Source organism: Catharus ustulatus, chromosome 13, assembly GCF_009819885.2.
Source record: "Catharus ustulatus isolate bCatUst1 chromosome 13, bCatUst1.pri.v2, whole genome shotgun sequence".
Lineage (NCBI taxonomy): Eukaryota > Metazoa > Chordata > Aves > Passeriformes > Turdidae > Catharus > Catharus ustulatus.
In genome coordinates, this window is record NC_046233.1 from 7623816 (window position 1) to 7648626 (window position 24811).

At 46.1% G+C, this 24811-nt stretch overlaps 1 protein-coding gene across 2 annotated transcripts in view; it reads right to left on the reverse strand.

The window, feature by feature from the left end:
* Positions 1 to 24811, reverse strand: part of SYNPR (synaptoporin) — a 103967-nt gene that overhangs the window by 29925 nt on the left and 49231 nt on the right. The window contains exon 1 of one of the 2 annotated variants that reach the window (XM_033071531.2): positions 12854 to 13190. The exons of the other annotated variant lie outside the window; for it this stretch is intronic. Coding sequence (XP_032927422.1) covers positions 12854 to 12877 — 24 coding nt within the window. The 5' untranslated portion in view covers positions 12878 to 13190. Of the gene's footprint in view, positions 1 to 12853; positions 13191 to 24811 lie in introns of those variants that run through there. 2 annotated transcript variants of the gene reach the window in all.

Here is a 24811-nt window from a genome sequence, read left to right on the forward strand (position 1 = left end):
CACTATGGCTCTCCATTAACAGTTACTGTGAGATCTACAGAGGGGCAGATGAGGAAAATGGCAAGCAAATGACCAATCCCAGCCACAATTAAATAAACTAAAATCAGCAACCCAGAGGAAATGAAGAGTGTGGACATCTGGGAAAGAAACCATATTTTTGGACACTGAAAAATTATGCAGCAAGCAGATGCAATGGCAAAATAACAGACTGAAAACACAATAAATAGAAAAACTAGATCTTTTCTTGCTAAACAAGGCTTTGCAAAACATGCCATTAATCATAGTTCTCCCAATTTGCAGCATAAACAAAGCCCCAAGTTTCACCAGCCTCCTTGGAACTCAGCTTTGCATGTGCACCTTTTCCCCAGAGAGTGACAGATTACAGAGGTGACACCTGAGCACTGGGGCAGGGAGACCCTCCCTGGGTGCAGGGTGATGTGCTGAGCATGATGGAGCACAGGAATAACAAATGATGCAAGTTTCCACCCTGCCACTCACTTCCAGTGTGATCAGGGCAGATCACACATGGAGGATAGGTTTGCAAAGGTGTTTAGGTACCTAATGACAAGAAAAGTTAATAAAAACTTTGATTGAACCAATTCTTCTTGCTGAGCTTACTGCAAAAGAGGAAAGCTGAACTTCACTACGAATTGACTTGTTAAATATGTGCTACAAAATAAATGTTTTCACTACAACTTAAATAGTGTTCTTCATCCTAAATGAGACACTGCCTCTGTACACAGAAGTTTCTGCCCTTACATTTAGCACAGCACTGAAAATCAGCATTAATCACCTCAGGTTAATTTGTGAGGTGAGGTCAGAAAACAATATATTAAGGAGAACAGGAGAGAACACTGACCTGCTTTCTGGCCTAATTAACAGAGTTGCAAATGCAAATGTTTTGCAGGTACATAGACACAAAGATTAACAGTGATATATAAAGAGGGAACTCGAAGCCTGTGGTGTGAGACCTACCATAAAGGAAGAGCCATCACCTCTCAGCCACCACTCTCAGCAAGGGCACAAGCAGAGGAAAGAGGTGCAATTCAAATGCATCTCCTTTAATCATGCGTTAGAAATCAGCATAATGGGTGTCATCATGTTTTTTTCACCAAGGGCACAGAGCCATGCTCAAAAACCCAGCTCAGGCTATTCCTTCCCAGGAAGTATCTCCTCCAGAATTCCCAGTTTTTCCTCTCCCATATTGAGAGCATCTCTGACAGCAGACTCAAGCACCTGAAGCCTTGCTCCTTCAGATAGTCCAGATCCAGCCTTTAGTCACCCTTAACCCCACAACCAGCCCTTAACCAGAAGCTTTTCAGCAAACCCCTCCAGGCACAACCACCAGCTCCCACCCTTACCCAGCACACACTCTGCAGATGGGAAAAGGAAAAGGACCATGCTGCAGACTTTTCTACCAAACTCCAGCAGCTCCTCAGCCAGCTCAGTCCTGGCTCCCTGCTGGGGCTGGATCAGATGCTGCTGATGGTTGGGATCACCCAGCTGCCAGTAATGCCCAACCAGTCCCCACAGCTGCATGCTGAGGGCACGAAGCACCCTTAGAAACCATATTTTCAGTTTCCATCAAGGGAGCGCAGAGTGAGGGCTGTAAATCAATGCTATTTCCCTAAGGTATTGTGGCCAAGCAGCAGCATAATTATTATCCTCCTACTTCTGCATTTCCCCTTCCTCCCCCACCCCAATTTGCGCTGCTTCATGTTGTCAGAGGAGTGCCCAGAGCAACAAGCCAAGAATTACTAGCTGGTTTTTTGTGCACACAGTAATTTTGTGGCCATTTCAGGAATACTGTAAACACCACTGTATTTTATTATAGCAGGATTTGTGTAAATGGCAGTTGTAAACCCCATAATGGGAGCTTTATGGGTCAGACCCAATAAAACCTCCATCTGTGAGATAATTTTATTGAATCTGGCTGCTCTGAAATTGAAAAGTTTATGGAGAAAGGGAAAGTGTTTCCCCATGTTCCTATTTACTCTTTGCCTATAAATCCACACTCAGCACTGGGTCTATCGGCAAGTGTGCACACATCCTGTTTCTTCATGAGATAAATCTCCCCACGTGCAGTTACCTCTGCTTATCCCATGGCTGCTGCCTGCCAAGGCTCAGTCCTGACAGCCAGTCCTGTGCCTGGCTTCCCTGCAGCAGCAATGGGACAAACGTGGTGCCTTGAGTCAACAAATCCTTGCTGCCCTGGCTGTGCCAGGCTATTCCTGCCCACAGGGCAAACCCTGCTTTCTCCTGTGCTCTCCATCCCTCCTGCAGCTGCAGCTAGTGCCTTGCCACTGTTACACAGTGAAGGCTGGTGCCTTCACATGTGCCTGGATCCTTGCAGGGAAATGGAAAATGCCTGTCCCCAGCCTGGATCAGTGGTGCACATTCCATGTGGGATAACACACCAAGCATCCCACGAGTTCAGTGTGTTCTGGAAGAAATCACCAACACGCCCAATGAGGCCAAGACCGAAGGGGGAGAGAGGAAGAGATATTATTTGTGTGTCTCAGCACAGACTGGAGCAATGCACATCTCACATGTCCAGTCTAGCCTGGCTGGAAGATCATCCTTCTTCCTCATGGTCTCTGACACAACCCTGACAAGGCAATGAGTTTCTGTAAAGTCATTAACACCATTCCCAGATCCTGCTATGGTGATATTCCCTCTCTGACCTCCAGCCTTGGCCTGGACTATAGGTATATTTTTGTAAAGAAGTATAATCCCACAGTATAATTAAACTATCAGAAATTATATTTGTCTTGGTACTGTGCAACAATAAACCAGCCTTCCCCGTCAAATCAGACAACTGTGTTTTAAAGACCAGTTGGCTCCTTAGCACTTTGAGAAAAAAATAGCAAAAATAGCAATGTAATACCCAGCAGAGCACAACACTGCTTCTCACACCTGCACAAGGCAGGGAAAGGTTCATCATATGATTTAAGGGACCACCTCCCTTCTTCCAATGCCAGGGCTCAATGCAATGGCAGTGGATCCTGTAATTTGGCTTTCAGGTGCTGTCATTTATCCATGCTCAAGGCTGGTTCCTTCCTTTCCCAGCCCAGTGGCCAGGGGCTCAGGGTGTGTGATGCCCTGAGGGAGCCCAAGTCCCAGGTGTGAATTAAACAGTTGGAAATGCCTCAGCATGTGACCCTGGACATCACTCATCCCACCGAGGAAGGGAAAAACAGGATGATTTCCTATCACTTCTCCCTGTTTGGCTTTGTGACAATTCCCCTCAATGCCTGCTGAGCAACAGGCTCACTCTGCACACCAGGAGAAGGCAGAACAGCTCCTGACAAGGCAAGTTAAAAGGTTTAGTGGCGCATGCTACAGCTGAAACATCCTGGTAGGAAGACAACACTGCCATTTAAAATTGATGAAACTTCTATATAAACCACTTGATTTTTCTGGGAGCACGTCTGCCCTGTGCAGCAGCCTGCTGGCTGACAGGATGAAGCCGTGCTGGGCATGTACCCCAAAACTATCCTGCTGCAGAGGAGAGGACCTGCTCTGCCTGAGGGCTCCTTGGTGGGTCCTCCAGGAGGGCAAGATCTCAAAAAGAAAGTGTTAGTTTTGCCTGGAGCTGTGGTGGCCAAAAACAGGCTGTGGGGGATGCAGTTCACTCTGTGGTTTAGTCTCCAGTGCTTTCTCTTGGCACCAAGGAAGGAAAATGGGAATGGACCTGCTGGATGCTTTCCCAAACAGGTCCCCCCAGTCCCCTACTCCTGCCCTAACACTGGAAAGCAGTGGGGACCTCCTGACACTCTGACAAAGCAACCTAAAATATTCAAAATGCCTGCACTATTATTAGTCATTTTACATATTCAGAGTGTTTTAAAAGCAGACCTGTTTTTCTGGCATCATTTCTGGATCTGAGACCTCCCATTCTCCATACCACCATAGCAGAGAGACTGCAAAACCTTTGCCAAATGTTCCATTGCCTTACATTTCCCACTGTGGCCAAGAGCATGTGTGGAGTGAGGAGTGAGCACATTGCTCCAAGGGCTGTGGAGCTGTCCCCCCACAGCCAGCACTGCTCACCCCACAGAGTGCCTCGTTAAACTGACATTATTTATTTATAGGGCAGAGCCAGTAATTGAACATTATTATTAAGGCTGTAAAGGGAAGGTTTGAAGGCACTAAATGACTGTACGGGAAGCATTTACTGCAGAACTGATGGCCCAAAATATGTCACCAGTGAAGGATTAGGAAGCTCTCTCTCCTCTGGGTCTCTGCCTGTTTCTTTTTTAAAATCTGGCATTTTTCCTGCACGGATCTGAGCTGCAGACTTCCCGGAATCACTTCTCCTACATACAAGCCTTTGTGCACTGGAGATTATCAGATTATTGACTTTGGGATTCCTAATTATATCAACTTGACTGGTTGATGAATTGGAGGTGGATAGCATCACAGCTGATGCAGTTCTGGGGGGATGACAACTAGCTGGAGTAATTTTCCTTCAACAGCAATATAGGGAGAAAACTGAAATATATTCTGCTCCTGCTGAAAAACAAACCCTAAAGCCACAGTTCACTGACTGCTGGGATTTAGTGTCCACCTTACAAATAAAAAGCAGCATTGCTAAGAAGGTTCCTGTGCCAGCCCAGCCCTGGTCTGTGTGGAGTGAAAACCCTGGGGATGAGGGAGCAACTCAAAGTTTGGGCATGAAGAATCACCTGGAGGGGACCAGTCTGCTCCACGACCGGGCTGTGGGGTCTTCACGAGGCCATCTACAGCAATAAACCCCTGTCTGGCATTTTAGAGCACCCACAAAGTGCAGCCCTGGATGCCACCAGCTGGATGGAAAGACCTGACCCCAGAGCAGGCAGGAAGCCCACAGCATCCTCTGTGTGTTTAACACTTCATTTAATGCTTAGCACTTTTTTAAATTAAAAAAAATAACCCTCAAAAGCCAACAACTTGATTGGATTCTTAATGGAAAGATATATGGAAATGAAATGGGGGTATTTTTAGTGAGCAAAGATCATTTTATAATAACTTGGTTATACAATACTTTAATCCCAAGGAGACAATTTTCTCTCTTTTGCTTTGAAGAAAACCTTTATCTTTTCCATTCATCTTCCATTGATTATTCTAAAAATCCCATTTAGCTCCACCAAATAATGGTATGGTATTTTTTCTCATTATATTTTAATAGAATAAAGCCCAACTGTATATGAGAGGATTAGATAGCCATTTGTTGGGGTAAAGGACACTGTTCCTCCAGATGGCCAGATAGAATCTGTGTAATGCCTTTCCCATTTATTAAGTTTAAAATGTAATGCAAGCTGTTTCATCCAGTATTTAAAGGGTCAGCCATGAAGTTAAAAGCTAATGCTAAGGTTGGCAGCATGCATGGAAGAGTTAACAGGCAGAAAATAGAGACATATAGAGCATCTCTTCTTGGAATCAGTGAAAAGCTGTTGGAGTACAAAGGTACTTACACAATCTGGGCAGAGCTGCCAAGCCCTCCCAGCACCTCTAACCATTAGTCAAAGGTTTGAGGTAAGCATTTACAAGTACTTCAGGGTTTTTAAAATTTATTGGATGAATTGCTTTCAGCACATAGACATTGATACATTGGTGACATGTCTGCCATGGAACAAAAGACACGGATAAGTGCTACAAACAGGCTTGGGAGTACCTGGGGTAATTACTGAGTGCACATGGATTCATTTAGGATGTATCACAGACATACCTGCAGCCCTTTTCCCCTCTGGTTCTAGAACCTGGAAGTTATGGCTCTTCCTCTGCAGCTCCAGAGCTTCCCATTTGTGCCCTCTTCATTTAAGGACACGGGAGCACAAGTTGGACAGACATGTTTAGATTTGTACATATAATCCCTGAATGACTCATGCTGTGACATATGTCACTGCAGCAGAGATGTGCTCCTTTTTGGGCCTGAGAGCTTTTCTAGTCCCAGACTTCCAGCCAACAAAAAAAAAAAAAAAAAAAAAAAAAGAAGAAAAAAAAAGAAACAACAAACCAACTGTGGCAGTCTCTACCAGGATCCACATTGTGACAGTGCCCAGAGCATCACAAGTGCCCAGAGTTCTGGAGCAGCCACTCCCAGTCTGTGTCCCCTTCCTCTTGTCTCATGAGCTGTTTTGGCACCAAACACAGGTGACCATTGTAGGCAAAACCAAGGAAAGTCAGAAGAGAGCCACCTTTTCTAATAGGTCAAGTCAATTTTCATTTTACTACCAGGTAATGTGCAACAACCCGGCAAACACAGGTTAATGTATAAATGTAACTGTTTCTGCTCCCTCCAGAAAACAACAGGTTTTGTGCAGACTTTGCAGCCTGATTATATGGGATTTATTGTGTAACAAGTGTAAACATTTAATTATAAAACAAAAAATAAAAACGATGGCTGCTCATTTCTTCTTTTGCTTGGTGGGTTCGAATGCATCTGGGCTCAAAATGTCCATAATGTAATATAGATGCATACAGAGCACGATCCAAGTTATTACTGAGTAGGATTTTCTCCCTCTAATAATCACAGGGATTTACATTATGGCTGAGTGACATGCACACATGGGGAGCACTCTGTGAAGAGAAAATGCCCCTGAATTTAATGTCTTCAAACCCTGGCTGGCTGATACAGGCACAGGGGCTCATCCAAACCAAGGCTACACCCCACTGCAGCAGTGGATGGTGGGGAGCACAAACCCAGCTTGCAAGAGCCTTGTACAGAATGTGCACAACACCTGCCCAGGCTGGACAAGGCACCTCTCCCAGCCAGGGATCCCAGCCCCATTGCCAGCTCTCCCAGCATCACCACCAGGCACCACTGTCCTTTGGCAACACTCCCTGATGGCTCCTGGAACTGCTTCCTCGCCTAATTTGTGCCTTTACTCTTCCCATTAGCTTCAGCTCCTTTCCCAGCACTACTCCGTGGACCTGGGCTCCTGAGGAGAATTTTCCTGCTCTGGTGACAGATGCACAGAGCAGAACTGAGAGGCTGGAGCACTGCTCTGCCCAGAAATGCTCTGACAGCTGGGTCCCCGCAGTGTGGCACAGGGAGGGGGCTGCAACCAAACCTCCCCGGGTCAGCACTGACGGAAAATGATTATTACAGGAAAGGCTCTTGTCCTTCAATCACGCTGTATTATTTATGACCTAATGATTGCCCATTGACTAGCAGGGATTATACATTCCTGAAGATGTTTCTGGGTGAATGGAAGGGCATTAACCTCATTATTATCACGTCCATGCTCATCAGAGGCCATTAGTAGCTTCCTCTCAGCTCCCTAGGCTCCGGTGGAACTATCTGGTGTCATCTGCTGCCTGTCACCTGCTGTCCCACATGCCTGCCCTGGCTCTGTCTCCAAACATGGGGCCCACTGCCTCATCCCAAACCAGTTTGGGATGGAAAAATCCACTGGAGCTGCCTTTGACCTCAACACCCACCTCTGTGCAAAAGGCTGGAATAAGAATTTGCTCCTGGTTAAATATCAGCCCACATGGTAAAAATAATTTATTTTTTAATAATTAAGATGATGGGCTATAAATGAACATTTACTTTGCTGAGCTCTGGGAATTTACAGAGAACATTTTGAGCAAGAAACATTTTTAAAATTAAAACCTCCCTCTCCTCTTCTTTTCCACCACTCCTCTCATACTCTGTCCCCAGAGATGGTATTGCTCTCCTTCCCACACTGAAATCATAAAAAGCAACACCTAAACACAACATATTCAGGAAATGCTAACAACATTGTCCTTATCTCACTAGCTCTGAAACACTTCGTCTGGACAGGTTAAGTTGTCCTGTTCTCCTACATCCTCCTGTTCCCGTGCTGCTCCACACCTCTTGCCTGTCTCCTTTTTATTCACACTCCTTAATTCCTCTTCTCTAAAATCTATACCCATACCTGCTTCCAAACACAAAAAGAAAAAAAAACATTTCAAAAATCTTGCCTGAAAGTTCTCCATTTCCTACGTGGTTCAAAATATTTGATTTTGAGACAACCAGTCATCCTTCCCTTTCTCTCAGATGCCAGCAGCTGCTGCAAATCTTCTGTGCCACTTCCCAACGCACTTCAAATCCTCCCAGAGCCCGGAAAGGAAACAGACTCTTGTACAAAACCAATAATGCATCAATATGTTTTTGGCTGTTGCAATCTTTGCATCTGCACTGCTGGAGATGAATATCTAGCTTTTTTTTAATCTATAGACTCTGGCTTGTGGAATAAAGCCAGGATCACTAAAAGAAGGAAGCAGAGAAAACACAAGCAGAATGGAAAAAGCAATTGAACATGCTATAAACTTAGAATCAGGTGAAAGCTAATTATGGCCAAGCTCACTGAAAAGATAAGGACACAGTGAGGGAGATAGACTTATTAATTATTTGTGTTATGGTGCCACTTAGAAGCCCCAATCCTTTATCTGGGACTAGCTGTACTATACACGGCAAACACTTAGATGTATCTTTGGGTACTGGTACAGAGTTTTAAGGAAAATGTGCAAATGCTCTCCTTCTCCTTCAGCAGTTTCTGGTTTGTAAATGCTTTTAAAGGAACATGAGTCCACCATCAGACTCATTCTGAACAGCTCACAGGATGGTCTCATCGGTCAAAGAACAAATAATTCAGCATGAAGGCAGCCTGCACTCAGGGTTGAATTGGGCAAACCCCAGGAACGCCCCCAGAGTGGGCATGAGCTGCACCCATCGGGGTCCCCATCCCCTGCTGTGGGGCACAGAACGCTCCCTGCTACCAACAGAGACGTTTATCCTCATTGGCTCTGTGCAACTTTGATTGCTTTTCTAATTAAGATACATTTTATGGTAATCTACCAAGCCCCTTAGACTAAATCACTCACTTAATCTGTTGTTAGTGCCCATATGTTTACAGCTTTACAGCCTGCTGCAGCATATTTGCTTTGCCATGGCGCCGGGGAGTTTCGGTGACAGATGAGCCACTGCAGAGCCCTTCAGGTGGCACAGGGCTCTCCCACCCGCCCAGCCTGTGCACAGACAGACACACAGACAGCCCTGACACACACACACACAGCGCTTTGGAAAAGAGAGGAGAGGGAAGGCACAGCACTGCAGATACCCCATGCTGATCACCTGTCTCTGTCTCCACAGACAGGCTCAGCACATCTTTCTCATTTTCTTTTCTTTCCTTGCTATTACTTTTTTTTTTTTTTTTTCTCCAAAATAAGAGGTGGCACAGGACAGGAGAGGACTGCTGAAGAGTTTCACAGTACTGTCACGTCTCTGGCCCCAGAGTTCAGTTACCAAGGAGTTTCACTGCAGGTGCAAGGGTTCTTTGCAACCTTTTGGTCACATCTGCAAACTAAGGACGGGCAGAGCCAGACCCTCCATGTACACTGGACACAGAAGGAAATAAAGGTTGAGCAAGCTCCAGGGTTCTACAGGGGGATGTGTCACCAGCCCCGACCTCACCTGCAGCCCAAACACATCCATGAGCTGTTCCAGCTTCTGCAGGGCTGGCACTGTGCCACCACCAGCACAGCTCCGTGTCCCCATGGCTCTCAGCACGCCTGTCCTGTGTGCAGCTGGCAGGCAGCAGCTTCACCTCCCCATCTCACATCAGCCTGCCTGCTCTGGCTCTGGGTGAAGGAGCAGGGATGCACTGATGGAAACATGGCCCTTCCCTGTTCCCAATCCACGGCTCAGCTCCCAAATGCTTGCATCCCACAGAGGTACCTCAATCTCAGGAGGGACCCAGAGACCCCAGTTCTGCTCAGACCAGCTGGGCTGGGTCTCCAGCCCACCATGCACAAACGAGTCAAATTCACAATGTTTGAAACTGCTTGTGCTCAGCTTGCTGGGCAAAAGAGAGCCCTTAAGCAAAATCAGGAAAAACCAAACTCCAGGTTAGGTTGTAATCTAACATTTTATGTTCACAGAAAAATCCCATGGAAAAAAATTGTCATATAATTCTATAGGAACTCTTAATCAAGAGTAACATGAGGAATAAAGTGCCACCTGCTATCACCAGCACTGACAGGCAGCTGCTGCCCAGTATCGATACAAATACCTTTCCCCCTGTAGAGTTTCTATTTATCTGAACAGGATCAACAGAGGTGAGGAAAGTACTCATTACATCTTCCAAGGACTTGGCTAGAAAAAGTGTATCAGACATTCAGAAGGAGCCAGATATTTAAGAAATTAATTTTTAAAGGGTTTATGGAATTTCTCTAGGAATTGTTTGAGCTGCTAGAGGAGCAGCCAGGAAGGCAGGTCTCAAAGGAAATGAAGCTCCTGGGATCCAAACACCTCTAAAATAATGTTTCATACCCCTTTCAAATCCTGATGCACCTCCCAGCAGGGACAGTGGTGCCTCCTCCACTGGCACAAATCTCAAATTTTCAGTCCCAAGGCTTGCAAAGCACCATGCTGTGAACCCGTCCCTGCAGTTGCACCAAGCTTAGTGTGCACATCACTCTGAAGTCATCCTGCAGAGTGGGTATCACACTCCTGGGAGGTGATGGAGGCTGCTCCAAGGTCTGAGAGCTGAGTGGTGGTTGGTGCTAGTGGGCTGGGGAGCAGCTGCCCCCAGACCTGCTACCACCAAGCAGCTGGAGATGAGGGATCACCACACGTTGCAGCATGAGGATGGGCAAAAGGACAGAGGCAAAAGCCCATGAACACTGAAGACTTCTGTATGTATGACATGATGAGCAGGGCAAGCTCGCCTGTCCCCCTGAGTTTGTGTCAGCCATACCCTGTAGAGATGTAGGGCTGATGGGATCATTTCTGCTCAGCCAAAAGCTCCTCTGCCAAGAGAAAGTCCTTCAGCAATGTACTTAACCACATTTTCATTTGTACCTTAAGTCCCTTGGCTGCTGGCAACCTGCTCTCAGGGACAGGGATGAGATTTGCCCCTACCTGCAGTCAAACCAGCCATTTCAAGCCACTTTTCCTGCCTCAAAGCAATTAGGATGAGACCAACTGCCTTCCTTAATAAACCACAACCTGTCTTCAGGGCAGTCTGGCACCCCTGCTATGATGAGTTACGTGGCACAGAAAAAACAGGCCTTTAGTTTTGCAGGGTAGGAGCAGGAACTGTGCTTTTCAGCCCCTTCCCCTCCTGGGTCACCCAAACACATTCTCTGACCATCGCCCTGCTCACCTCAAGGACTGCACGGAGCCAGACACCAGGGCTGAGCAAAGTTAGCAATGCCCAACGCTGCCCTCAGGCAAGCAGCATTGTGCTTAAAAAGTGTGTGAGATGTGCATTGCTCAGGCACCCATGCCCTCCACACCTGAGGAGCTAAAGGACTGTGAAAAAGATAATTATTGCTCTGTGCTTGTTCTCTAGCATGGTGGCACACGGCACATTTTATGTTCCATGTTTTCTGTGCCAAGCACACGCGTTCAAGCTATGCAGCTGCTCTAAATATGTATAGTCCTTATGAAACAGCAATCACAAAAACACCAGAGAGCCTCTGAACTGAGTGCCTATTAAGTACATTTTCAGGAACAAAGCACATGGGCTTGCCTGTGGAATGCCCTGGCTGCCTATGGGATGCTGTGCCCCAGCCAGGGCACAGACCCAGCAGAGCCTGTAAGCCACTACTGAGGGGCACACCACCAAATATTCCCATCAGCTGCTCTTCAAGCAGGTGAGAAGGCACATGAACTATTACTTAAATTAAAAAAATAAAAAAAAGGAAGGGGGAGATGGACAATTAAAGCTGTCTGAAAGCAGCTTAAAATGACTAAGCAGTTATTGCCAATCTGAAATTTCTCTCAGATTTTAGAAGAGTTTAGCTTGGGCTTATGCAACATCCTTACCTTCTCCTGTGGGTTTAATAAACTCATTTACAGCCTTCTAACATCTTATTAAAGTACACTTCATATATCTATTAGCATACCCTGGTATCATGAGAGTAGCAGACTATTCTAGGTTTAATCTGTTGATTTTTTGAGCAGATACATAATTCAAATATGTTCTCATAGTATCTCAAACTCGTGCTACAGCTGGAGTTCTTAAAGACTTCTGGAGCACATGGATACGGTTCAAGTATGAGAGAATTAAAGTGTCAATAAATTAATCAATATAATGCTGCAAACTCAAGAATTAGGTAGTCAGAAAGTATTAAAGGTATACATCTTGTTTTCCTCAGCCTACTATTACAGTCCCTGATTTGTGCTGCCTGGAAAGCTCACCAGGAGCTGTGATGGGAAGAGAGAAATAACTGCACCTCACTGTTATTCACAGGTAACAAGGAGGTCTCCAAGTTAACCAAGAGGGCTGAGGAATGAGGCTGCTGAGCTGTAAAAGCAAAGGCAGGGAGCAGAAAGTCAGAGCAACAGTCTATTGACTTGTACTAATGATGTTACATTGCTGAAAAGTAAGCTATTTTCTTAATTAACGATTTTCTTTATTTCACTGACATATTTTGATGAGGAGCATGTTGCTGCCAAGCTGTCATACTTTAGATTGATCTAAGGTAATAGGCAGTCAGATTTCATACTTCAGCTCGATCAATATTAAATAGCTCTTACTGATTTTTTTTTCTATCAAATATTGCAGCATTATTTTGGAGGCACCTTTTGATTTAAAATGTCAGAAGGAACACCATAAATAAGAATTCCTTTTCCCTTTAATCATCATTGTCCATGTTTCTGCAGTAAAATGAAGTGCAAAACAAGTTTTCAAAGCAGGCATCCCCCTCTGCAAAGCCACATACAAACTGAAAATATTTCAGCGTATCTAAAAATCACAGAACATTTTGGTTCAGCATGAGACTACAAAGAAACCAAACCTAAACACAATTTTGTGGGCTTCACGATTCCTGAAAAGCCCCACTTCTCCCCCAGCCAGAACAGTCACACAAATAAATAGAGATGCATATAACTTACCGGAGCAAATATCACCATACACATTTACAAAAGGATTTATAATCCAACTTGCGTCTCCTGAAATAAAGCAAGGTTTGTCTCATACTAAAAATAAAGGCTCCCAAAAGCTTCTCACAGGAGAGAGAGAGAGGGAGAGAGAGAGAAAGAGGCAGAGAGAGGGAGGGAGAGGGAGCAAGCGAGCATCAGCTCCTTGCCTCGCTTTTTATGAAGCAAATAAGGAGAGCAAGAAAATCAATGCTGAGAGAAAGTGAGATGATATACCAATCAGGCAGCAGCCTCAGACTTGTTTGCAGAGGGATGGCAAAAAGCTCATATTATTAGGCACTGACTACACACAGCCTGAGTGGAGAAACCGTTTCCCCTCGGTGAGGGGCTGATTGCTTTGTGGTGGTGCAGGTAGCACCACAGTGGGCTGGGAGAGGCAGCCCCTTCCCACCCACTGCTCATGCAGCATTGCTCGTGTGCGTTCCACAGAAAAGAATCAGCTCGCAATTTTGGGCTGAAGTTGAAAAAAGCAGGAAGATCCTCCAAACTGTTATTGGAGAAGTGTTTCTTTATTTGGGTTTGGGGGCTGTTTGGACTCTGTTACATTTTGAGATGCCTTTCCCTGCATCTCAGATAGCTGACCTGCAGCTGCAGCAAGGAACCCACCCAGACAGGGGAAAGACTTCTCAAGTCTCCCATACCTTCATGTGTGCTGAGCTCACCCCATGCTCGCACAGGACCAGACCTCCAAAGCATCCTGGAATTTGAGTTTTTGTCCCTTTTTGTATATCAGAGAAAACCACAGGTTGCCTTGCACCAAGAGGGAAAATTTTTGTGCTGTTAATTCACCCCAAAACACCTTTTCTGTGGCCCATGTGTGTTGGAAGGAGGAGGGATGTACCAGGGGATGAGCTCAGGTACCTCTCTGTGAGCCAGACACATCAGTGGCAACCAAGCACCACTTCTTTGGGAAGGTGCCACCTCTGCTCCTCCAGCAGCTACACACAGACACAAACCCCACACCTTGCCACAGCAAACTTCCTCACAAGAGGGGTTTCAGGCCAGTCCCACATCTCTGCTCTGCGTTCAGCATGCTAAGAGCAGGAACGGATCTGCGGATCCCTCTTGGAAAGGTGTCTGCTCTGCACTTACCAACACCACTCAGTGTAACCCAGACTAAACCATTCTGTGCTGTTTATTGATCCATGCTGAGCTGATCACTGTTTTACCCTCCTTTCTACACACAGCATCAAACATTTACAAATACATGTAACATAAGGCAAATTTCCCTTTTATTAGGAGACAGAAGTTACACGCTGGTATACAGATACATTTGTGGGGTGACAACAGTTCTCTGCACTGCAAAATTAGAGCACAATTGCTTTCCCCCAGTGGCTTGGGATTTACAATAAGTGCTGGAATTCACCGGGAAAATCATGAAGACAAAAGCAAGGAGGCTGAATTCATCTGATAATACAGTTTATCTGTTGGGGGCTGGCACTTCTAGCACAATTCAGGCACAGAGGAGGCTCTGACAACCCTTTATGAGCTCAGTACTCCAGGCTCCTTTCCCACAAGCAGGAGCTGCACAGCCAGGCTGACAGATGTCACTGCTGTCGATGTGGCCCTGTGTTTCCAGCAGATACAGCCTGATGCTTGTGGATGCTGTAATGAGGAGGTGCTGTGATGCTCAGAGAGTTCTTCAGGCTGAAGCACTGCTCTGCTGCGTGGTGCATTTTAACACACACAAACACATTCACCAGCTACCTGCACACTGCCTGAGCCTCAGCCACAAAGACTGAACACCACAGTGACTCTGGTCTGCAGAGCTGGGCAGCATTTGCCTCCCCCTGCACTGTGAGCAGCCCTTTGATCCCTTATAAATGCAGGTAGGAGCTGCACTCTGCGGTCATGGTCATGTTCCACATGGTCAAAGGTGACCAAGGACCACACAAAACTTACCACCCACTGCATCAGCACAAAGAGTGATGCTGGCTCTCCCACAGCCCTGGGAGCTCTTCTCCAGCCTGTGGGTGCACATTGGCAGGAGGATACTCAGCTTGCCTCAGCTCCCCAGCTGATGCATCTCACTGCTCCTGGCCTTCTTCACTGCATTCAGTTCTCCAGCTGGCACTCAAATGCGCTGTATCTCATGGTGACCAGCCTCTTGCTGCAAGGTGTGAGAGTAAGTGAAATGCAAACACCTCTCATTTCATTTTCCAGTGAGAAAATTTATTTTCCCTTCCCACAGCTAACAACTGCTTACTTAAACTCAACAAAGTTTTCTGAAAACTTTGAAAAAAAAGAGTTTTGCTGAGGTGAGAGCTGCCATGTCTCAGCCCTCTAAAATACGTGTGCACCTGGGCACCTGTGTGGGATGCAGGGATGCAGCTTTAGCCAGAGCACAATGGGTTGCAGCAGACGAGGACCTGTCCTGTCACACACCTCCAAATGACACTGTAACACAAACTCCACAGTACACAGAAACCAAGGGCTGCTTTTTCCCCCTAACTAGTAACACAGCATGAATGCTGTGGATTAGTTCTAACAATGTTTATAGTGAATGTGCTGGTGTTTGGTAACAAGACAAAACACTTGTCAGGCTGCAGCAGACCCTGCAGCACTGTAACCTGGTCCTTTCTCCAGCTTTATTACATTCCTTTTCAAAAATTCATCTGAAATACTGGATGGGGCACTCAGCATCACCAAGCACAAGAAGAGCTGCTGCCAAGAGTAGCACTGCTATGCCATGTTTCTGTGCCGTATCACAGCTTTTTACTTCTGATTTTTGGGTTGGGAATTTCAAAGCAAACTAAAAAACTTTCTGGGATTTAAGCCTCAAACTACTTTAGGTACAGCATACATTTAACAGATTTGCATCAATTTTGTGCAAGGTTCATGGCCAGTGTTGCTGAAAGGGATGCAGTGGCACCAGCAACAGGACATACAGCAGCCTGGGGAGAGACTTATCCCCAGACACAGCAGGACTCTGGGGAGGCATCTAAATGAGGACAGCTCAGAATTACAAAAGTTGGAAAAGACCCCCAAGATCACTGAGTCCAGCTTCATGCAGCACTGCCAAGTGCACCACTAACCACATCCCTAAGCAGCACACACATGTTGTTTGAACGCTTCCAGGGATAGAGGTTCCACCCATCTCTAGGCAGCCTATTCCAGTGTTTGGTTACCCTTTCAGTGAAGAAACTTCTCCAAATATCTGGTTCCCCACCACTCTTTGCTCTCTTCCCACCATCCCCCAACCCACCATGGAGTATCCAGTACCCGCACAGCAGAAGCCCAAAGGCACCAACTACCCTTAGACCCTCTCATTGCTCCACTGCTTTATTCTTAACATGCTTGCTCACACTAACCCAGAACCCCTGTTTATGCCAGCCCCTCTGTGTGTGTGCAGATTTACAGACACCCCTAAAATCACACACTACACTGTGGAGATGGAGTTTCATCAGTCTAGTCACGGAGCACCTGAGCTGGAGCTTTCCCACATCAGAGTCCTCAGCTCTGCACAAGGCTGGATTGCACCCTTGTCCTGCCCAGGCAAAGCCAGGAACAGGCAGCACCCCCAAAGGCCCTTTGGATCATGCTACTGCATCAGTGGCCACTCCACATTTGGAAAAGTTAATTAATAATATTAAAGTGTCCATCCCACCTGTGCTGCAGAGAAAGCATCAATCAAGGCAGCAGAAGTGTCCAAGAAGGCTGGAGCCTGGCAGCAGGGCTGGAGCCCCAGCTGGGAGAGGGTAATCAGCCTACCTGGAGCTGCTGCTGTGAACAACCCACCAGTACAGGGAATATTAAGATAGGCTCCCTGTTTGCCAACAGAGATTTTCACATTTCCCTCTCAATCTTTATTTAAATTTGGGAAGACAGAAAATTAACGAAGTCTGAGATCTAAAACTGGAAACCATTTGTTTTTCTTGTGGAAATGGAACATTTCCTAATGAACTTCCCCTCCCCCTGTGCCACTCAGATCCGGATGCAAATATTGCCGCGAGTTTATCAATCTGCGGCTTGTTTCACGCGGTTTGCAATGCTAATGAGTAAACCAATTTTGACATATTATGTAAGCCAGTTTCTGAAACAGAGATTCTTGGCAGGCCAAATGTAAACACAGACACCCTCTTGCATCCAATTTAAATGAGCATGTTTCTGAAAGCACTAAGGGCTTGATTCTGTTGACTTATTCCTGATTTACTCCAGTGAAAAAAAAAAAAGGTGGGGGGGGAGAGAAAAACTAACAAAAATACCCCTTCAATTCAATTACTAGTGCAGCAGCAATTTGCAAAATGGATCTAATTTTGTAACAAGGAAATGTGCTGGAACAAGCTAATACAGGGTGGTGACTCGGGCACTGTGTGAGCATCAGCACAGCACACGCCCGGGAGCACACATGCCATTCCAGATGGAACTGATGGGGGAGATGACAGCTCTCCTCTCCCTCATCCCCCCAAGCCAAAATTAGGTCCAGGTAGTAGCCCACGGGTTGGATCAGTCCCAGGAGGTGACTCCTTCCAGTCTCTTGCTCTTCCACCAGAGTTTTGCAGAGGTGCATTGCCTATGGGGGCAGCAGACACAGCCCAAGAGCAGCACCAGCTGTTCTGAGCTGTCCCTGTCCCTCACACAAGGGCCAGTAAGAACCCAGAACATGAAAGAATATTTGTTTCAGCACACACTAAAAGTCTGCACTTCACCAGAGCATGTCCAGGTGTCAAGACCTCAAGCACTATTCACTGCCTTGTCCACCTGGCTCAAACCTGGCAACACAGAAAGTCAGACACTGTGATTAATGGATTATATCCACTTTTTAAAGACTAGCACCACAAAAACATGCTGGAAGGTACCCAGTTTGGATGGCAGACTGCAACAACCAGCAGAACAACTCCCAGTGACACAGAGATAAGCTGTAAGTCACAGGCTCAGATGTGGGGGTAGGAAAAAAAAAAAAAAAAAAAGAGAGAGGGGATATATTTTTTAAAGGCCCTAAAAAGAAAGGCTCTACCAGAGAGATGAGCAGAATTTTATTAAAGTGAGGAAGGGTCGAAATCAAATCTTTCATTTGCACTTTTCCCAGTACCATCTGGAGCATTTGCATCTGCCAAAAGCACGGCACATTTCTTCGACTAGTGGAACCAAATGGGGTAGAGGCAAACCTGGAGGTGGCCTTTGCTCTGCTATCAGCTCTGGGCACCTCCACGGTGCTTTAAAACTGAAACACGTGTGTGAAGTTGAACTGTGATGCTCCTACCATGACAGAGAAAAAGCAATAAAATCAGAGACATGCTGTGCTGTGAGGTCGGGTGTGCTGCCACAGAATGTATTTATTGTGTGTCAGAGATCCCACCAGGCACCAGAGCTGCAAAGCACCACCTCGCATTAAATTCCCTGCACAACATCACAACCAGGATACCATTTATCACACGTGGCTCTTTTACATTACAAGGTAAAGGAGAGCAAAAGGAAGAATACTTTTAATCTCCAAGCAAATATCCCATCCTGAGCTTTCAATAGTGAAAGCCAGCCTGAGAGTTCTTCCCCTTGTGCTGTGCTGTGCTGCACTTTCAGGCTATGATCATCAGCAGCCAAATGCCACACATTTGTTGGCTCATTAAGTTTCACCCTGCCAGTTTAACAACTGTATATTTCTAAAGTAATTCACTTTTTTTATGCTGTAAAAGAAAACTTACTGCTGTCTAGACACAGAGGAAAAAAAAATAAAAAGGACAGTACTTGAAAGGAGGGCAGCAGACAAGGAAGCATCACTTGGGATGTGAACAACAGGGACATGAGATGCCTGTACAGCCCCAGCATGCAGGGCACAAATCCCAGCACTGCAGGGCTGTGCAAGAACAGCAGAGACTGGGAAGAGAAGATGCCCTGAGGATCTGAGGGACCTCACAGATTTTTGTCGTTGTCCAGCTCTTTGCCAGCCAACAAACACCCCCACTACTCACACTGCCATCCCAGCACGGAGCCCAAGGTGGGAGTGAAGCCCAGAATCACATCACAGCATGGACTCCCATCCCAGCAGGAGATGAGGACAGCAACCAGAGCATACTGATGTGCTATAGCACCTCCCTCCATCCCTCCTGCTTATCTACACCCAGCACATTATAGTAACAGACAGGTAAATGGGGATTTAATTCCTAACATCTCATTTTTTACTGTAATTTTAAATGATTTGGAATAACTCCTGTGGTTAGAAGTCCAACTGTTATTCAGAGTGAGTCCATTTGGAAAGCCCTCAGTGTCCATTCAAGCATCCCTCAGATTCCTCATGCTCGGAAGACTGTTACTGCCATTTCCTCATTCCTAGTGCTTTCTGCATTTTTTAACATTGTCCCATTTCTGCATGTCTTAAACACCAGATACTAAAACCATATAAAGAATAATCGGAAGGCCAAATGGGTACCGACTGGATGATGAAAACAGCACGAAATAAAAGAGAATCAGATTATTTTCTGTTGTAATTTTTATAGCTATTTAACAGGAAGAATGGAAAAATCTAATTACTGTCAACTGTAAGTTTTCAGCTACCCAGCCAGCAGCGCGCTGTTATTAAACTACTGTATAATTGCCTCTTTTACTCTGCTTCCCACAGAAGTTGTGTTATTTCACTCATAGTTAAACTCATAATATTGGCTTCATAACTAATCCTGTCAATCGAAATCCCCGGGGGCTGGTGCAAGGATAAAAATAGCAAAGAGTTGTTTCTTCCCTCAGCTTTCTCCCAAAGCCCATTTCTGCAGGCACTGGGGCTGCAGCTCAGCAGTGCCACAGAGTTTGGCACCCACCCAGTGTGAATGCTGCTCCTGTGGCTCAAAGGAAGCACAGAGGGGAGGGACAGGTCCGTCCAGCAGGAGATTCAGTCCCTTGTGCTGTGTCTGTGCCAGGAAAGGCCAATTCTGCCCATCTTTCCCTCCCAACCCAGGCAGTTCAAGTAAGGTATTTGATGTTGTGTAGCTGAACCACACCTCCAAGCCCGGCTGTGACTGCCTACTCTGGGACTGCTTGCCAGCCTGGAGTTGAGGTAACACTCACAATGTCTGAGGATACGTGAAAAACATGGGTTTGCTCCTTCCCCAAACATTGGGAAAGAGTTTCACATGAAAACTCCATCAAGACACCCAGTTACCTGCTCAAGCATCAAAGATAGCCACTGAGATGTCTGTTGTGCTTAAAGGTCTTTTCCAGACTAAATTATTCTGTGCCTCTCCAAGATGAGCACAATTTGTCTGTGCACTTCTAAGAAACTGCAAAATGCACAAGATATTCAGCCATCCAAATAGTTAAGCCCTGTCTGAAGCCTTACTTGTTTCCTGGATTGATGTCCCTTGCTAGTTCATGGTGTGGTCCTTTCCTGGAGATGGCACTGGGTTTGCTGTAGAAGCCACAGCCAGGGTCTCCTGCCTCTCTTCTCCAGCATGTCCTTCCTTCCCTGTGGGATACTCCCCTTGCCCAGGACATAGAGGGCCTAAACTCACTATTCAGCTCAGGTTTGGCATGAGGTGATAGGGCTGGAAGGGGTGAGGGAAGATGGATTTGACCTCACACTCAGCCCTACAATCTGTCTCTCTGGAGACAACCCTGTGCTGGGGTTGCTCTCTGGTGGGCACGCACAGAAACTGCTGAGAGCTGGCAAGGAAAAGATGGGAAACAACACATTTCCCAAAGTGGTGTCCCAGAGGAAGGTGGCCATGCCAGGACAGACCCAGTGCCAGGGCTCTGCATGCACCTGGACCAGCTCCAGAGTCATCTCTCTTGCCTGGAGGAGGCCCTCCCTTTGCTGGGGCTGACACACACAAACAAGAGCACAGAGCACATCAGCTCACTCACTGCACCACCAGGTCCGTGTGGAAATCATGGGAGATTGGTTCATCTGAGGTGTTGAAGAGAGCCATCACCCCATCTACTACAGCCAGAGACAGGGGGTACAGCATCCCAGCCTTCACTCAGTCTGCTCCTGGAGCCATCCATGGGATGGACAGCAGCAGTGTCCATCAACACAGGAGTGAGAGAAACAGAGTACCAGTTTAAAAATGTGTAAAAAAATAAAAAAAACCCCTCATCCTTTCTCCTACCCCACAGCGAGGATGGACCAGCTCCAGTACAATGCTCTGCAGCCACAAAGGAAACTATTGCTTCCCATACAAGCCTGAGAGAGAAATCCAGAGGGGACCCAGGGTTAAAAATCCCTTGTGTGTGCTGTGAGAGCTCTTTCCTGAGCTGCATTACTCTGTCCTTCCCATCACTAAACTTGTTTCACTGTTTAAGAAAAGATAGAAAAATCATTTTTGCCATTGCTTGGGTTGCCAAGCAGTACCATGATGCTCTCAGGCAAACCAGGAGAGCTCCCACCACATCCAGCCTGGAGAGCCCTGGTTCTCCAAGGGCTGGGGGACTGCCTTGGCTGACAGAGCTCTCAGCAACCCTGAGATTTAAAATAAACATGGCCCAACACAGTGTTAGATTTCTCACCCATGGTGTTTGTGCAAATGAACCTTCAGGCTGACAGACCCCCCTACTCAGAAAGCTGCAAAGACACAGAGAAACTGTGTCGTGGCCAAAGTCACCCTAGGTGTGACACTGTCAATGAGCTGCCACCTCCCTGCCAGCAAGCAGAGCCCACAGCCTCAGCTGTGCCAGGCACAGCAAGGACAGAGGAGGGAAGCACCAACACATCAAGGCTGAAGCAAACCCACCAGCATGACTGAGAACTATTCCTGTGTCCAAGTACAGGAGGACAGTAAAGGACAAACAAGGAAAACTGAGGCTGCCAGGCACATGAGCAGCAAAATCTCCAGTTGTTCCTACAAGTGCTGGTGATGACACAGCACATGGAGGAGCTCATAGCAACAAAACAGATCTGGTGGCATGAGCCAGCCTGCCTCAGTGGAGGTGACAATGTATGTCCTCTCTTTGGATGCTCAGCCAGGTCCTCAAGGAGAACGTGGCAAGGCAATCACTCTTATAAACACACAGGCCTTAATATCAAGACCAACATCCTTGGGGTCTGATTCTTCAAAGTTTGCCAGAGCTCTCAATCTTCCTCCATCTCCTCTTGACTATACTGCTTGTGGTGTGTCCATTTAAAACTGTCAACTCTTCATCCTCAAAGAAGAGGAACAAGAGTCCCAGGCTGTCCTACGTTCCTCGTGAAATGACACAGTGTGTTTTAAAACAGCAGTAGATCCTTCAGGATGAATCTGGAAGAGGAGAGCAGAGGCTGTGTAAACAGAGGGTAAATCAAGGCCAGCCCAATTTTCCCATTTGCACAGTGGCCCAGGCATGCAGGAAAATGTGTGCAGGTCTCTGTATTTCCCAAATTAAAGTACTATGGATAAAAGGAAGAAAATGCATTTCAATTGACTTATTGGTCAGGGAAAAATTAAAAGGAAGTACATTACTGCTTCCATAAGTTCTAATTATCAGTGAATTTTAGATGCAAGAGCAAAACATTTATCTTGCTACCTATTTTTTATTAAACATAGTTCAGTCAAAGAAGCCATCAACTTTCCTAGATGGAAGTAATTAAGGAAAGCACAGGCTGTTGTGTTTGCAGCGGAGACAGGAGCCTTCCCCTTGGCAAATCATATGCTCCCAGATGCATCCAACCTACCAAAAGCTTTCAGCCAGCTGTTAGCCCAAGGCTTGTTCCCAGATGTGGGGCACCCTGCTGCTTCAGCAGTCAACCCACCCACTGCTCCAGCTCCATGGGATGTGCGAATCCTTCCTCCCTGCCTAACTGTGTCTGTTATGGGAAGAAAGCACAGCTGCTTCTGAGAAGGGCACACCATACCACAGACCTGCCCCTGTGCCAGGTACAGGGGAGAGATGTCTGTACGTGCCCATCTCATGCTGAAGGACACTTTCACTCGGCTCTGTAATAGCTTTTGTCACACCCAAAGAAGGAGGTGGTCCCTCGTAACACAACCAGGGACCACTGAAGAAAAGAGAACAAAGCTGAAGGAAAGCAAGGGTTGGGCCATGTGGTGAAATGTTACACCTCTCCAACTGCTGTCCCCAAAAGTTCAAGTGTAGGATGATGTGCTGGGGACATCTTCAGTTCTGTCTGAGACATCTGTGTCATCACAGTATCTCATATTGTCCTGATGCCCAGAAAAACCAGTCACGCCCCTCACAGAAAGTTACATGGCCAATGCAAACACCAGGCAATGTCCTACCTGAATCACATCAGCAAGGCTCTTTCAAACTTCAGCTTCAGGAAGGCCAGGGGCTGAGGTACTGTATTTCCCCTGTGAACGAAGGCGAATGGTGCATGTTTTCAGTTTCACGTTAGGCAGCCACACAAGTGCTTTAGGTTGACGTTCCCTGTGGATCACAGAAGACTGTCCTTGTCCGACCAGCAGAGGCTTTCTGTGCAAAGCAGCTCACTGTCCTTGGCTTTTGCACATTTTGTGTGTGTAAGATTCAAGTATTTGCCATTGTTTCTTGAAATAAGAACCCCCCAGAAGCAGCACTTGGTTTACATGGAAGACAACATTCTCCCACACCAGTCATTTCCAGTAAAGTATTCCACAAAAGTCTGGGTGTTCAGTACATGCTTGTTGGCAATTTATGTAAATCTAGTCTACAAATAATCTTGACAAATAATGCTAAGAGTGAATTTGAGCTGAGGCTGTCTGAGATCACAGGTGTTAGTTAGGTTATCAGACACAGTGGGTGGCATGTTAATGTGTTCATGTCTTAACTAGTGGGTATAAGTGAGAGGCTTGATCTACAACTGAAAGAAAAAACTGAAAGGAAAATTGAATATAGAGCACAACAGATATTGCTGAACAGATTCGCATGTGGGCACTTGATTTATCACAATGCCTACATAAATATGTATGGAGCAACTGTTTCAGAGAGGCCCCATGCATGGACAAGCCTGTAAAATTAGTTTTTCTGATCTAAATATTAAAATTGGCCCTTGGCAAGTAATATAAGTAAGAGTCTCTTACAAAATCACTGTTTCAATTAATTTTACTGGCATCACCTTTATTTGTGCAAGAAGGAGAGAGAAGCATCAAACAGCCCTGAAAGCCAGGAAAATAAATTCAGAGTTATTTTCAAGAGGTCTGCTCGTCTCACAGTTCAGAAAATTCACCATGAGATGGAAAAACAGGTTTAAGTCCCATCTCTGCCAGGGTCTAATTTTTCTCTGTAGAAAAGCAGGATGTATTTCTTGCAGCAAACACAAAGTATTTTCTCTTACTTCAATGAACAATCATTTTTTCTCAGCAGTTGCATCAAACAACTTGCATTTTTTTGCACCCTCCAGTAGCTTTGTTTTACTGGAATTGTCATTGTTAAAAAAAAAAAAAAAAAGTACCTTCCCTCTTCCTTAAACCGATTACAAATGTCATTCACATTACCCCGTGGAAGTGAATTGAACTATTCCCAACAGCCACTCAAAAAATACATAATCACCATAATTACTGGTGGCATCTAATTAACATTCAGCTTCCTCTCTACAGCAGCTACAGCTGGACAATCCATTTATTTCAACCTAAAACTAACGCTTTCCTAATTATTTTCCATCTCACTGAGCAGCCCACCTGTGCCCATTTTCACCGACGGCTCCGTCTGGCGCAGCGCGAGGGCAGAGCCTGGTGAGCTCAGCCTGGAACAGCCTTGCTAACAACTGCCCAGTGCAAACCTGCTCCCACTAATTATACAGCTCCTGGCTCTGTAAGCCTGCTTAACAGGATGCACAAAAAAATAATAATAAAAAAAAAAAAAGGAACTGGAAAAGGCTGCAGCCACCCCAAGGGATTTCGTGCTCTGCGTTTGACAGGATAGGGCAGAGGATAAATGAGCCCATAAAACACACATGCCTTGCATGTTTGATGCTGTGGACTATCTTCCAGAAGGGCATGGGGTCAGGGTGGGCACACCAGTGGTCCAAAAGGCTGGCACATCCTGGTGCTGGTCTCCAGGCTGTGCCAAACTCTC